This window comes from Rhinoderma darwinii, chromosome 6 (assembly GCF_050947455.1).
Source record: "Rhinoderma darwinii isolate aRhiDar2 chromosome 6, aRhiDar2.hap1, whole genome shotgun sequence".
In the NCBI taxonomy this organism is placed as follows: Eukaryota; Metazoa; Chordata; class Amphibia; order Anura; family Rhinodermatidae; genus Rhinoderma; species Rhinoderma darwinii.
The window spans coordinates 141,640,143-141,656,048 of NC_134692.1; the positions used below are offsets into that span (position 1 = coordinate 141,640,143).

The 15,906-nt window shown below is 48.4% G+C and overlaps 1 protein-coding gene across 3 annotated transcripts; it reads right to left on the reverse strand.

Annotated features, from left to right (window-relative positions):
* Window positions 1-747: 747 nt before the first annotated feature.
* On the reverse strand, window positions 748-15,697 carry WDR24 (WD repeat domain 24). Of its 3 annotated transcripts, none has more exons than XM_075830725.1 (10): window positions 15,657-15,697; window positions 13,115-13,807; window positions 10,571-10,748; window positions 9,088-9,763; window positions 7,885-8,000; window positions 7,694-7,809; window positions 7,502-7,606; window positions 4,721-5,058; window positions 3,941-4,125; window positions 748-3,570 (listed from the first exon to the last, which is right to left on the reverse strand). In XM_075830725.1, the coding sequence occupies exons 2-10, from the start codon at window positions 13,593-13,595 to the stop codon at window positions 3,402-3,404; spliced, it is 2,364 nt and encodes a 787-aa protein (XP_075686840.1). In that variant the 5' UTR covers window positions 13,596-13,807; window positions 15,657-15,697; the 3' UTR covers window positions 748-3,401. The 3 variants fall into 3 exon arrangements, with proteins under 3 accessions (XP_075686840.1, XP_075686841.1, XP_075686839.1); XM_075830726.1 differs by having other exon boundaries at window positions 9,088-9,760; window positions 15,598-15,691; XM_075830724.1 differs by having other exon boundaries at window positions 15,598-15,691.
* Window positions 15,698-15,906: the final 209 nt, after the last annotated feature.

A 15,906-nucleotide genomic window follows, 5' to 3' on the forward strand; every position in this document is an offset into this window, starting at 1 on the left:
CAAAGCGGAGGGCTATGATATGTACAAGATGCATTAAGTGCAATCCTGCCTGGCACAGAGAAGTTCTGTCCTGTTATTTCTATATAATGTTCTATATGACAATCTCTGAACAGCGATGCGGAATATGTTGGTGCTATATAAATGAATAAGAAAAATTATTTAAATGCTTCAGATCTTCGAACTTTTTCAGTGCTATTCACCCGTTGAACCACAAGAGGGCGATGTATATTTCCAATAAATTGCAATACGCTAACTTTGCCCATTGACGCCTGTATGGCTGCTGTTCTGTAAACGTATCGCTGCCACCGGGGGCGTTTTTACTATTAACCATTGTAAACCTGAGAAGAAAACAAACTCTACTAGACCATAACCGATAGGAGTATAAATGCTGATAGAGGTTAATAGACTGGTCTGCAAAGGGTTAAGTGTGTAGTCCTGCAATGAAGACATTTTATCAGTAGAAGGAACGGATGTCATACAGGACGCAACGCAACGGCTTTTACACTCGCTAAAGTTAGACACAAAAAGTATGTGCCTTCCCCCCCCCCCCCCCCCCTCTTTCAAAACTGGGGGCAACTCAGATCCTTCTGGGAATTTAGGGCCTCGCATAATGCAGTGACGTCACATTTTCCCCTTCATACTACAACCGTGCATTGCTCAGCAGCGCCCCCCTGAGGTGATAACACAAAGTACCGCTATATTTCCCATTCCACAGGTAGGAGACAGATCAGACATGATACCAGAGGGAAGTGTTAGAAAATGCTTTAATAAATACATCTCTGTCTTGTATGATGGCGGCGTGGCCCAGCGGAGAAGAGCCGTGGCACCGCGAGGTAACTGGTGAAAAGTAAAAACGCGAGTCCTGGTGGAGAAGCTGCATGGATAATACATGGCTACATAGGGTTAACTAGTAGACGGGGGGCTCGCAGGGACCTCTAACATTAACCTGTGTATAACGATAAGGTAAACAATTTTGCCGTATGCTTTCTGTATCAATTCCTCACGGATTTCCAGATCTCTGCTTGCTGTCAATGAATAGGAACCTTAATTGTTTACACGTCTCTTAATAATATTGTCGCATCTTGTGCCGTCCGTGCCTCACAATGAGAAATCTGTGCCAGTGACGACGAGCTGGTGTAGATTTACTCCATCATTTACGCCAGAATGGCAAAACGTTGCATATGATGCTTGTGCCATAATTGGCGACTTTTTAACGCCAGAAAATGGACGATAAATTCCTCCTTATCTGTTTTGGAAAATGGTTTAATGTTTCATCCTATAATGAATAACCTTTATTTCCTGAAACTCCGATTCCTCTTTAACCGGAACCGGTCACTAGATTTGAGGGGACAAAACTACCAAAATACCACCGGGGTCCGGCGTCCTGTACATCGCCCTCTCATTTTATCTAAAAAGAAGTTATAACATAAATGTTAATATAATGTATATAATATAAAGTAAATGACTAGTGAAGAGTCCGGAGAGGAGTCCAGGTGTACCGCCGCGGCCTCATCTGAGCATGTGCAGGACCTGCTGGACTCTTCCCTGGTGATTTACATTCAGCGCACAATGTATTATAACTTCTAAGACAAAATGCTGAAACGGACAGTAATGAGAGGGGCACGTATAGGATAATATACCCCAGCAGTATAAGGACATGGGATATAGCGCTGTAAGATATAGTGACAGGTTCCCTTTAAGAGGCGGCAGATACCTGCAGGACAGAAAAGCAACAACGGCAAATCACATTCATCAAGTCAAATGTGTCAGCAGAGGAGAAAAGACCAGAGACAAATGAGACAGAGTAGGAGAAAGAGACAGAGAGTAAAAGAGAAGGACAGATAAAGAGACAGAGGGAGAGAGACGATAGAGAAAAGAGAGTAGCAAAGAGAGAACGTGAAGGGTAGAAGGAGGGAGAGCGCACAATTGGGAAGGAGGTGAAGATCGGAGGGTGATGTAATAGAGAGAATTGGGGAAAGGGAGAGACAGAGAAATATTCCGTGGATTATATCATCTGTGAGACGTTCTGTTCTGCCTGGTCTGGAGGACGACTTATTATTAAAGGGACCTCAACCCGAGATTTGTGCATAAACTATTCTGTGCACCGACAACTAAAAATCTGATAAAAGAAAAGTAACCTCCTCTTACACCGCTGCCGGGTCCTATTCTCTGCAGGAACAACCCACCAGTACAATCCTCCGGCCAGGTCCTGCGTACACAGGACGGGGCGTCACATAGCACAGGAACGACCCACCAGTACAACCCTCCGGCCGGGTCCTGCGTACAGAGGACGGGGCGTCACATAGCGCAGGAACGACCCACCAGTACAATCCTCCGGCCAGGTCCTGCGTACAGAGGACGGGGCGTCACATAGCACAGGAACGACCCACCAGTACAATCCTCCGGCCAGGTCCTGCGTACAGAGGACGGGGCGTCACATAGCACAGGAACGACCCACCAGTACAATCCTCCGGCCAGGTCCTGCGTACAGAGGACGGGGCGTCACATAGCGCATGAACGACCCACCAGTACAATCCTCCGGCCAGGTCCTGCGTACAGAGGACGGGGCGTCACATAGCGCAGGAACGACCCACCAGTACAATCCTCCGGCCAGGTCCTGCGTACAGAGGACGGGGCGTCACATAGCGCAGGAACGACCCACCAGTACAACCCTCCGGCCGGGTCCTGCGTACACAGGACGGGGCGTCACATAGCGCAGGAACGACCCAGCAGTACAATCCTCCGGCCGGGTCCTGCGTACACAGGACGGGGCGTCACATAGCGCAGGAACGACCCACCAGTACAATCCTCCGGGCAGGTCCTGCGTACACAGGACGGGGCGTCACATAGCGCAGGAACGACCCACCAGTACAACCCTCCGGGCAGGTCCTGCGTACACAGGACGGGGCGTCACATAGCGCAGGAAGTTCCTGTGTGCGGCTACAGGTGACAAAATAATGAACAAAAAACGGATGAAGTATTAGAAAAAAAAAAAAACTAGGTGCAAACTCAATTTAAAGGAGAACTCTGGCTGAAAACTCTTGGCTGGAGCTTCGATCAATCACCAACCCCCCACCTCGGGGATTGAACAGTCAAGGAGCAGCAACAGGCTTGTTCAGGACCTCAGATGACCGACGGCCTTAGAAGAAATGGCATTACGCGGAGCGCCTGCGGGTAACACCTTCATGTCATGATGAGGGCAGGCAGCACATTGGTAGCAGCTGTGTCTTTAAATACAAACCAGTATTTACAGGGGAAAACCAATATTTAGATCAGACGGGGGGGGGGAGAGGACGTACCAATACGAGAGTCTTATAAACAGAGGATGAGAAAATGTCTGTTGTAATACCGCCAATATGCACTGGAGGGCGCTATCGAGCTTCCATATGCAGATCCCATGTTCAGCTGTATTCACAGGGGTGGCCGCAGCCAGCTGGACAGTGGGAGTTCGTCTGCATCCAGTTCATAATGTGTTGAAGATGACCGCCGTGCCCACAGCCCTGGCACCAGACAAAGAGGCCTTTCACCACATGGTGGCACACAGCACACATACTGGCACACTGCCGGCATCTAAAAAGGAAAACCAGGAACGGGTTACCACAACGTCTCGTACTATACACTCCTCTAGATCACTTCTGCCTTCCCTCCGCAATCCCCGACTCATTGGCCTGTAGTTACAGGATTCTTTATGTCGCTGCAAATCTAAGGCGCTGTACAGAGGCGATCATTAAAGGGTTAAGAAAGATCGCTAAATGGTTAAAAAAATCTGCCTCTCGGAGATTATAATATAAACGATGACATCAGACCTCAGTAATTATAACCAAGGTCATCCAACAGCAGTGGAACCCGAGCAAGAGCGCTTACAGCCATTTTTGTTGTGACTTTTAGTGTATAGCGCCACCTGGCTGCGCGCCTCCTTATTACATCCCCAGTTCCTCACCGATCGCAGATCCAGCCCTTGTTGCTCATGGGTCTCTTGCAGTTGCTGCAGTTGATGTGCAGGGTGGTGGACGCCTGGTTCATGCAGTTGATGGCGCTGCACGTGCTCAGCTTGATCACTTGGTTGGAGACGTTCCACAGCTTGAAGCGTTGGAGAAGGTCGATGTAAGAAGTGAACCAGTGCTCCTGCAGAGGAGATAAGCGGCACAAACCTTACACTTATGTTATATGACAGAAAATCAGGTCCTGAATATAAAGCGGCTGCACTCTGTGGAAAACTCCTTTCTATATGCCCTAAAGGAACATCTGGAGGTGAGAGAAGAGGTGGAGTACCACCATAGAGGAGGGACTTGTGACTACTACGGGGCACGTGCAGCACTGAACAGCTTTCTCTGCTTGCCGACACAGTGGTTCCCTGTAGCTACCACTAGGGGGAGCTCACTGCATACAGAATTATAACGTTTCTAGCTGTATAAATCCACATGCAGTTAGCTCCCCCTAGTGGTGGCTACCGGAAGGCAGAATTATATCAGAAGAACAGAGCTCCTCTATACAGATATATTATGAAATTAGTCCGCACAGAATTTTACACCTAAACACAGAATGGGAAAGGGGACCATGCTTTGTTTTACTATGGGGCCCATGTGTAAGCCCCTGGTCCCCTACAATCAGCGCTCCTTTTATTGGTCCCCCAGCAGCGTGTCCACTTTGATAATCAAGGGTCCTGTCAAACAGGACATGAGTTGGTGACAATTGGGAGAGCCCCTTTAAGGATCTTTACCTGCATCTGCTCATCTATCTCCTTACGGATTCGATCTCCCAACACGATGAGGACAGAGGCCGCCATCTGCACATCCCCCTGCTCCGCATAGTAACACAGCATGTCCCGCACCGTAGGGTTGAAGAAGTCAGAGGGCAGTCTGTTCTCATACAAGGCATGGGAGATGGAGATAAGGGAGAAAGACTCCACTGGGGTCAGGGACACGGTCTCAGCTTCATTGCCACTGACGTGTGGAGAATCCGCCTTATCCTGCAGGTGGTCCAGAGCGGAGGGGTTGTCAGTAATCTCGTGACGCAGAGGAAAACCTTCCTGGGGGAGGATGTACTCCTGCTCCTCAGCTGTAAGAAAAGGGGGTCCATACATTACATTACTTATCCTGTACTGATCCTGAGTTACATCCTGTATTATACTCCAGAGCTGCACTCACTATTCTGCTGGTGGAGTCACTGTGTACATACATGACATTACTTATCCTGTACTGATCCTGAGTTATATCCTGTATTATACTCCAGAGCTGCACTCACTATTCTGCTGGTGGAGTCACTGTGTACATACATGACATTACTTATCCTGTACTGATCCTGAGTTATATCCTGTATTATACTCCAGAGCTGCACTCACTATTCTGCTGGTGGAGTCACTGTGTACATACATTACATTACTTATCCTGTACTGATCCTGAGTTATATCCTGTATTATACTCCAGAGCTGCACTCACTATTCTGCTGGTGGAGTCACTGTGTACATACATTACATTACTTATCCTGTACTGATCCTGAGTTATATCCTGTATTATACTCCAGAGCTACACTCACTATTCTGCTGGTGGAGTCACTGTGTACATACATTACATTACTTATCCTGTACTGATCCCGAGTTATATCCTGTATTATACTCCAGAGCTGCACTCACTATTCTGCTGGTGGGGTCACTGTGTACATACATTACATTACTTATCCTGTACTGATCCTGAGTTACATCCTGTATTATACTCCAGAGCTGCACTCACTATTCTGCTGGTGGAGTCACTGTGTACATACATTACTTATCCTGTACTGATCCTGAGTTATATCCTGTATTATACTCCAGAGCTGCACTCACTATTCTGCTGGTGGAGTCACTGTGTACATACATTACATTACTTATCCTGCACTGATCCTGAGTTACATCCTGTATTATACTCCAGAGCTGCACTCACTATTCTGCTGGTGGAGTCACTGTGTACATACATTACATTACTTATCCTGTACTGATCCTGAGTTACATCCTGTATTATACTCCAGAGCTGCACTCACTATTCTGCTGGTGGAGTCACTGTGTACATACATTACATTACTTATCCTGTACTGATCCTGAGTTATATCCTGTATTATACTCCAGAGCTGCACTCACTATTCTGCTGGTGGAGTCACTGTGTACATACATTACATTACTTATCCTGTACTGATCCCGAGTTATATCCTGTATTATACTCCAGAGCTGCACTCACTATTCTGCTGGTGGAGTCACTGTGTACATACATTACATTACTTATCCTGTACTGATCCTGAGTTATATCCTGTATTATACTCCAGAGCTGCACTCACTATTCTGCTGGTGGAGTCACTGTGTACATACATTACATTACTTATCCTGTACTGATCCCGAGTTATATCCTGTATTATACTCCAGAGCTGCACTCACTATTCTGCTGGTGGAGTCACTGTGTATATACATTACATTACTTATCCTGTACTGATCCTGAGTTATATCCTGTATTATACTCCAGAGCTGCACTCACTATTCTGCTGGTGGAGTCACTGTGTACATACATTACATTACTTATCCTGTACTGATCCCGAGTTATATCCTGTATTATACTCCAGAGCTGCACTCACTATTCTGCTGGTGGGGTCACTGTATACATACATTACATTACTTATCCTGTACTGATCCTGAGTTACATCCTGTATTATACTCCAGAGCTGCACTCACTATTCTGCTGGTGGAGTCACTGTGTACATACATTACATTACTTATCCTGTACTGATCCTGAGTTACATCCTGTATTATACTCCAGCGCTGCACTCACTATTCTGCTGGTGGAGTCACTGTGTACATACATTACATTACTTATCCTGTACTGATCCTGAGTTACATCCTGTATTATACTCCAGAGCTGCACTCCCTATTCTGCTGGTGGAGTCACTGTGTACATACATTACTTATCCTGTACTGATCCTGAGTTACATCCTGTATTATACTCCAGAGCTGCACTCACTATTCTGCTGGTGGAGTCAGTGTTTATATACATTACATTACTTATCCTGTACTGATCCTGAGTTACATCCTGTATTATACTTCAGAGCTGCACTCACTACTCTGCTGGTGGAGTCACTGTGTACATACATTACTTATCCTGCACTGATCCTGAGTTACATCCTGTATTATACTCCAGAGCTGCGTTCACAATCAGCAAGCATCCCCTTCCGTGTCTTCACAGTAGAAAAAACAAACTGCCCCCCCTGCATTATAGGAGATCAGCTTAAGTCGTTAATTGTCTGTCAATACACAAGTTTGCTTTCTGTTTCCAGCAGAATTGTGAATGCCGCTCTGGGGTATAACAGGCTGTAAATCAGTGTAAGACGCGTATATTTATGTCGACTCATTCTATATATTAACTATAAAAAGCTAAAATACCATTTAAACACCAACGCAAAACAGACGATTCTTACTGCACATTTATGGTCGGGGATTGTACGAGGCTCAGAGTAAGTTACATATAGAGATAGTAGGACTCACGGTGTGGATGGTCGTGATCCACCAAATACAGCTCATCCTCATCCCCCTCCACGTCCCCCAGGAGATAGTCCGCAGGAACGTCACTGCCCTCCGTCTCCTCATTCTCTGTATAGCGAATGGAAATGTTAGAAAGCTGAGGAAACACGGTGGAGAGCGGAGGATCATTCACGTGAGCCGCGTCTCTGTCCTTACCATCATTATTAATGGCTGAAGAGTCCATGAGGATGCTGTCTGCCCGGCTGTCACCCTTACTGTGCTCCAGCCGAGCCTCGCTGCCCATCCCCGGTGCCATGTCCTTCAGGTTATAGCTGAACAGAGAAGGTTATAGTTATGGGGACGGGTCTTATGATACAGACAGGCCACGAGAGGTGCGAAGATCCTACCTGTTCAGATGGGGCACTGAATTACCACTTTTGCCCAAGCTGTGGTTGAGATTTGTCGGTGGCACGGTGCCCGGGCTGCAGTAGATGATTCTCAGCATTGTCCATGTTTGAGCAACCTGGAAGAAATATACCATGATACCGGATACACTGGTAACAGGGGACAGGGCAGAGGTATCGCGACGAGCCGGGCAGAGGTATCGCGACGAGCCGGGCAGAGGTATCGCGACGAGCCGGGCAGAGGTATCGCGACGAGCCGGGCAGAGGTATCGCGACGAGCCGGGCAGAGGTATCGCGACGAGCCGGGCAGAGGTATCGCGACGAGCCGGGCAGAGGTATCGCGACGAGCCGGGCAGAGGTATCGCGACGAGCCGGGCAGAGGTATCGCGACGAGCCGGGCAGAGGTATCGCGACGAGCCGGGCAGAGGTATCGCGACGAGCCGGGCAGAGGTATCGCGACGAGCCGGGCAGAGGTATCGCGACGAGCCGGGCAGAGGTATCGCGACGAGCCGGGCAGAGGTATCGCGACGAGCCGGGCAGAGGTATCGCGACGAGCCGGGCAGAGGTATCGCGACGAGCCGGGCAGAGGTATCGCGACGAGCCGGGCAGAGGTATCGCGACGAGCCGGGCAGAGGTATCGCGACGAGCCGGGCAGAGGTATCGCGACGAGCCAGGCAGAGGTATCGCGACAAGCCGTGCAATATAAGTTAAAGGGGTTAAATATACATTGTATGACAAATTCTGCAACTTTCTGTTTAAATTCCTTGCCATTTTCAATAGCTTTGCTTGCGGTCAGTGAATAGAAACATTCCTGTTTACATTGATAGGCTGAAAATTAATTGTGACCTAATACTTCTGACGGCTGATAGTTTGTTACACTGTTTCAGTGTAGGTACAATGTATCAGCCTGAAATCCAACCTGTTTGGGTGGTGTTTCCAATGATCTCAAGCCCTAAAAAAAACTTCAGGGGACGGCCTCTAACCCATACAGGCCCGAGGAGGGGCCCTAAAAAAGGTTTTATGGGGTTAGCGACCATTTGAAATGCCGCCCACATTTTTGGGGTGTGCTCCTTTAAGACATTGTAGAAATTGAAAGTTTTTAGATTTGGATGATAAATCTGTTTTTGTTAGTAGGAGGAGGACCCCTTTAGTGCCTATGACATAGTGAAGTCCGTGCACCCCACTCCGCCGTCCACCATTGCTCACCTGCCATCTGTTCAGTTCTCGAGCCACTTTGGCATTATGGTCGCAAAGTTCTGCCAGAGGTTTCCCAGCCAGAGCGTAACTCTCCGCCGTGGCCACGAACCAGCCCATGTCCCCGCCGCCCGCCTCAAATACCATCAGACCACTGGAAATATTCTCAAACTGCTCCATGGGGTCTTGCTTCCTCAAGAAGAAGATGGGGTGCCGTCTGTCATAGGGTTTCCTATTGGAGTCATGGGAGGATGAGGAGGAGGAGATCAGGCTTTCCTTGGCCGCAAAGGCCAGGTCACCAAAGAGTCCATAGCAAAGACCTTCGGGATTGGCGCGGTCTATCGGCCTTCGGGCATCTCTGAAGATGTGTTGATACAAAGTGCTGTCCTTAGATCCTGAGAGCAAGAAGTACGGGTCGTGTAAGTGACGCCAAACAATGCCCGTCGTCACGTCCTTGTGTTCTTCAAAAGTAGCAAAAGGTATGAAAGGCCGTCGTACGTCCCACACGTAAATGTTATGGTCCACCATCATGGAACACGTCCCTATGTGGTACTTCCGCTCAGGGCGCCACTTGACCCGGGCAACGGAGGCTATGGTCTGTACACAGTAGATTTCCTTGGCCCGGTTGGTGTTCATGTCCCACACTTTCACCATCTTATCACGACCGCCAGTGGCCAGCCATCCCCTGCTGGGAAGGGATCAAAGAGTTAGAGGTGACAGTGACCGACAATCAAAGAACCACGTAGAATGGACACCCCAAAAACGTGCCAACAAGAGGGATGGGAAATGCTGAACCTTCCATCTCTGTGACTACCTGCAGTGCATTAGGCAGAAGTTGCATTTTGCTCACTTTCCAGCAGCCTGTAGTTCAGCCTCGCCCTGTCCGCAGGCTCTGAAAATGTTCAAAAACCTCCACAAATCTGTCTAGAGTAACATAATACATAGAAGATGGGGTGGGAGGGAGATGCAGTTGCAGTTTCTCTCTCCCTGAGACTGCACGCTGTGAGAGGGGAGGGGGAGCAGCAGTGGAGAGACATCTGTTTACCTCAGCAGTGGCATCACACCAGAAAAGGCGAGAAAATGTACAATCTAAGAATGCAAGAGGAACATAATACATAGAAGATGGGGTGGGAGGGAGATGCAGCTGCAGTTTCTCTCTCTCTGAGACTGCACGCTGTGAGAGGGGAGGGGGAGCAGCAGTGGGGAGACATCTGATTATCTCAGCAGTGGCATCACACCAGAAAAAGCGAGAAAATGTATCATTTAAGAATGCAAGAGGGACAGAAAAGACCCCAAAACAAAGGCTAGAGACAATACTAAACGATTAGGTAACAGATGGGAGGTCCACAACACTATTACCCCCCCCCCCCCCCCTCTATTAGCGAGAACGGACACAGAAAGCTGCTCTTGCTCAGGAGGACCGCACACATTCTGGATAGACTCAAGTAGAGAACTAGAGCCTTTATGTACCGCAATGTGCCGTCGGAGTACTTGCCTATCCTCCGGGTGCCAGTCACAGCAGAAGACCGGGCCGTTATGAGCAGTAAACATGCGTTCGTATCGGTCCGGCCTTCGGATATCCCAGAGCTGGACGTTTCCATTCTCAAACGTGGCGGCAAAGGTAAAGTAGTTTTGGATGCTGAACTGGACGTCTCTCACACTCTCCGACTGACCTGGGAACAGGAGGAAAACAGTCAGAACATGTACGGACTCCGGGGGTCGTCTATAATCATTGGCACCGAAACCGGTTTGACTTAAACGGGTTGTCTCATGAACATCATAAGGTCAACTACTCGGGACCCCCCTCTATGAGCCAGACTGGAGAGCCACTGGCGTAACATATATTACGTGTATACGGACAGGAAATTATCTAAACGGCCGCCATGTAATACCACGTGTGTAATTCTACAATGCCTGGCTGGCTGACCAGCGGATAGCCGTGGCGGCTCCGATCAGGCCTCTGATGAGACAAAGCATTTAAAGGGTAACTAAACTTTTAAAAAACTTTTGACATGTCACAGTCACATCAGAAGTTTTGATCTGTGGTGGTTGGAGCACGGAGACCCCCACCTAATCGTTAAAACGAGGCGGGAGAAGCGCTGGGGTGATCGCTGTGCCGCTTTGTTTCTGATCGCCTTTTATTGGGAGGACCAGCAAGCGGTGTACGGACTCAGACTCTCTATTAAAGGATGTACAACTTTGAAATCTTTATATTTTTTTTAATAAAAAATATTTATCAGTGTGATTGGTGCAACTTTCTAAATACTTTTTATTAAAAATTATTTTTACCTTTTGAGATAGAGCTGCTTTGTATCCTGTATATGGAGCAGCTGTATCTAGCACTGAGACCCGAATCCGTTAGGTCAGCGGGACTGACAGGTTCAGTGTTATCGATCACATCTAAGTTATGAACTGTCAGACACGCAGGATCCGCTGACACTAAACCAGTCAATCCTGCTGATCTGACTGATTCAGGTCTCAGCGCTAGATACAGCTGCTCTATATAGAGGATACAAAGCAGCTGTATCTCAAAAAGTAAAAATCATTTTTAATAAAAAGTATTTAGGAAGTTGCACCAAACACTCTGATAAATATTTTTTATTTAAAAAAAAATAAAAAAAAAGATTTCAAAAGGTGTACATAGCCTATAAAGAGAACCGGTCAGCTGCCCATACATGTGCAGGATGTAACGGGGAGGGCAGTACAAACCTTGTCTCATTATAAATGTTTTTCCGATCTTCCTCCTTTATTTAGATATCGGTGCCGTTATATTTGGCGCCAGATATTTAAATAACCCCTTGAACTGTCAATGGGGCGTGTACTGGCAAGGGGGCGTGTAACATGGCTGTGACCCTGTCCAATCAGCTACAGACAGTGTCACAGCAAGAGCTGGAGAGAGGAGAGCGCAGCTCCGCCGCCACCAATGAACAGAAGAGAAGAAAAATGAGAATGGTTCTTCTGTTCCATGGCGGCGAGTATCTTCGGCAGCGGCATCAGAGCTGTGTGGGCGGGCGCGCACGCGGAAGACAAGGACAAGACTGTGTGATCTCTCGCGAGAGATCAGTCTTGTTCAGCTTGTCTGCCGAGATCTGAAGAGTGAGAGCGTGCGTGCACAGCTCCGGGCTGCCTGTGTGCACGCGCTCTCTGCTCTCCAGCTCTCCGTAGCTGATTGGACAGGGTCACAGCCATGTTACACGTCCCCTTGCCAGTACACGCCCCATTGACAGTTCAGGGGGTTATTTAAATATCGGGCGCCAAATATAACGGCACCGATATCTAAATAATGGAGGAGGGTAGAAAAAATTTAAAGTGCCCCAGGGTTTGTGCAGCCCTCCCCATTATATGCTGCACATGTATGGGGAGGTGAAAGGTTCCCTTTAAAGAGGCTCTGTCACCAGATTATAAGTGTCCGATCTCCTACATAATGTAGATAACAGGGGTTTTTATTTTAAAAAACGATCATTTTTGAGCAAGTTATGAGCTAGTTTAGATTTATGCTAATTCGTTTCTTAATAGACAACTGGGCGTTGTGGGGAGAAGTGTATGACGCTGACCAATCAGTGACCAATCAGCGTCATACACTTCTCATTGTTCCAGCCCAACTTCTTTCACTGCACAATCACACTGGAACCATGAGAAGTGTATGACGCTGATTGGTCACTGATTGGTCAGCGTCATACACTCCTCTGTACAACGCCCAGTTGTCTATTAAGAAACTAATTAGCATAAATCTAAACTAGCTCATAACTTGCTCAAAAATGATCGTTTTTCAAAATAAAAACCACTGCTGTTCTCTACATTACAGCGCCGATCACATTATGTAGGAGACAGGACACTTATAATCTGGTCACAGTCCCTTTAAGTCCATGCAGCACTGATGAAAACGTCTGAATTCTCACTATGACTTGTCAAACTTTTTTTTAGGAGTTTAGTTACCCCTTTCAACTTTATTTACAGAGACATAAAGATAAGGAAGTGCAAAGTGCCTTCTGGGTATCTGTAGGTCTGTCCTGTAACGGGAGGTCATGACCCTGATCACCTGAGAAGGTGCTGACCGAGTCCTTTTTGCGGAGGTCGAAGCACTTCATGAATCCGTCCTGGGAGCCGCTCAGCAGCATGTAGACCTCGGTGGGGTGGAAGCAGACTTTATTCACCGTCCTCTTGTGCTCGGTGAAGAGCTGGTCCTGCTTGTTTCTGGACGGTTTGCCCAGGTTCCACGTCACCACCACGCCATTCGTGGCCGCCGTGGCCAGTAGGTTTTCATCCGTTTGATGCCAAACCACATCGGCACAGCTGAAATTGAGGGACGGCTTTCGACCCACTCTCAGGTTTAACTTTTCTGCAAAGTGATCGTCCTCCAAGGAGTAGATCTTGAAGATGTTGCGTCCGGCCACCACTACTTGAGTGGCGTCGCGGCAGACACTGATGGCGTTGGCAGGGGCATCGAGGTGACAGAACATGGTGCGTCCTGTCAGGGTGTTACCGCCCAGGGCCGTGGTGACTCTCGCCATCTTCTCCATGACGGGTCCCCGGCCACTGGCCCCCTTCCAAACGCCACTTAGGGTCTCCACAAGAGCGGTTCTACAGACCGACGCTGAGAAAGTCCATGCTGCTCCAGGAACACAAGGGAAGTTACACCAAGCACTGGCCTCCCCTACAAACCATCCAATGATATTCCTGCATCAGCCGGGTCCAGGGTGAATATTATGTGAACCCTCCGGAAAAACAGAACCTACAAAATACAAAGAAAGAGCAGAGGATTGTGGGATTAGTCCAAACAACTATGGAATGTTTCATCAAAGGGGGTGATGGGGACAGCGCCACACCAGTCCACAGGTTATGGCTGGTATTGCAGCTCAGTTCCATTCACGCCAATGACGCTGAGCCGCAACACCAGACACAACCTACGGACAGGTGTGGCGCTGCTTCTGTGTGAATACAACCCCCATCATTTGTTCTCTTCTATGAAGTGCTTAAAAAAATTCTATCAGACATGTCTTTGTTTTATCGGTCTCTGGGTAAGCTGGGTGACAGCCTATATAGCCCCCATTACAGCGCCCCCTTTATCATCCGGATTCCCTAATGCCCCGACCAGTAAAATGACCCCAGAGATGAAGCAATACGTTCTTCACTATCTTATCATTATTTGCTGTTCAGGATCCTGGAAAAGCTGGGAAACAAATATTTATGGAATGAGCAAACAGAATATTCTACGTTTTGACAGACGACGACTCTTTCTATTTAGCGGGGATTTTATGAGGGATTTTTGCTCATAGTAAAGCTGAGGTCCCGTTACCCCTCGTGGGGCGGACACCACAGTCACACCAGATTTGGGATAACACACGAGATCCCGACTCTGCGGAGACCGCTCAGAATGTCGCGTGGATCAGGTTTCTATTGGTTCTAGAACTTTAGATTTTGCGTTCATTGACCGATCAGATAAAGTTGTCAAGTTGTCGGCTCCCTCTCCCTCCCCCTCCCCCTCCCTCGATGCCTTATATAATAATGATGAGGGGGATGAAGTCTGAATAACAAGGCCAGACCCGGATCACTGGGGAAATGCTGACTGTTTCCATTACTATGAGTGAAGTGTTAGTACAATGGTGACGAGGGGCCCACATAGAATACATTCTACTGTATACAAGCTATAGAGACGCAAGCCGGCTGCCGGTGAACTACAAGTCCCAGATGTGGGGGGGGGAGGGATACAAGTCACAGATATGGGGGGGGGAGGGATACAAGTCACAGATATGGGGGGGGGGGATACAAGTCCCAGATATGGGGGGGGGGGGATACAAGTCCCAGATATGGGGGGGAGGGATACAAGTCCCAGATATGGGGGGGAGGGATACAAGTCCCAGATATGGGGGGGGGATACAAGTCCCAGATATGGGGGGGGGATACAAGTCCCAGATATGGGGGGGAGGGATACAAGTCCCAGATATGGGGGGGAGGGATACAAGTCCCAGATATGGGGGGGAGGGATACAAGTCCCAGATATGGGGGGGGATACAAGTCCCAGATATGGGGGGGGGGTACAAGTCCCAGATATGGGGGGGGGGATACGAGTCCCAGATATTTAGGGGGAGGGAGGGATACGAGTCCCAGATATTTAGGGGGAGGGAGGGATACGAGTCCCAGATATTTAGGGGGAGGGAGGGATACGAGTCCCAGATATTTAGGGGGAGGGAGGGATACGAGTCCCAGATATTTAGGGGGAGGGAGGGATACGAGTCCCAGATATTTAGGGGGAGGGAGGGATACGAGTCCCAGATATTTAGGGGGAGGGATACGAGTCCCAGATATGGAGGAACTACAAGTCACAGATATTAGAGAACTGCAGCTCCTAGTCTCTAAAACCATCTGCAGGAGAACTAGAAGTCGCAGGGGGCGGCTGCCTACAAGTCATAAGAAGGAAGGCGCAGCCTGCAGCTGTAAACAAGGATAAAGTTGCAGCAGGGAAGCAAGACGACAGTGCACCCGCCGTGCCGGGTCTATAACACCGGGTAATGAGATACAAACCTCCGCACACCCGTCTGTAACCACAACGCGCCCGCTACTCCTGGACACGGGACACTCACCGGCTCCCTCGTGACACCGGAAACAGCAGAGTTTGTAAATGGTCCTGCGCTTATTTTCTTCCCCCATTTGCTCAGTAGTCCCAGAGTAAAGGTTCCGCACACACAACGTTCCGGCACGAGAATAGATAGATAGCATTATATATATCAGCAGCATACACCATGGAGGGGGTGGATATCATGTGTGGACAGTACAATATGGTTGCCAGCTTGTAGTAAATAATGACAGCCAGAGTACCCCCATAACTGGTAT

Coding starts and splice junctions, on each gene's coding strand:
- WDR24 (XM_075830725.1), bottom strand. CDS start 13,595: ATGGAGAAGATGGCGAGAGTCACCACGGCCCTGGGCGGTAACACCCTG. Junction 8,001..9,087: donor GAGAACTGAACAGATGGCAG/GTGAGCAATGGT, acceptor TATTTCTTCCAG/GTTGCTCAAACATGGACAAT. Junction 7,810..7,884: donor TCAGTGCCCCATCTGAACAG/GTAGGATCTTCG, acceptor TTCTCTGTTCAG/CTATAACCTGAAGGACATGG.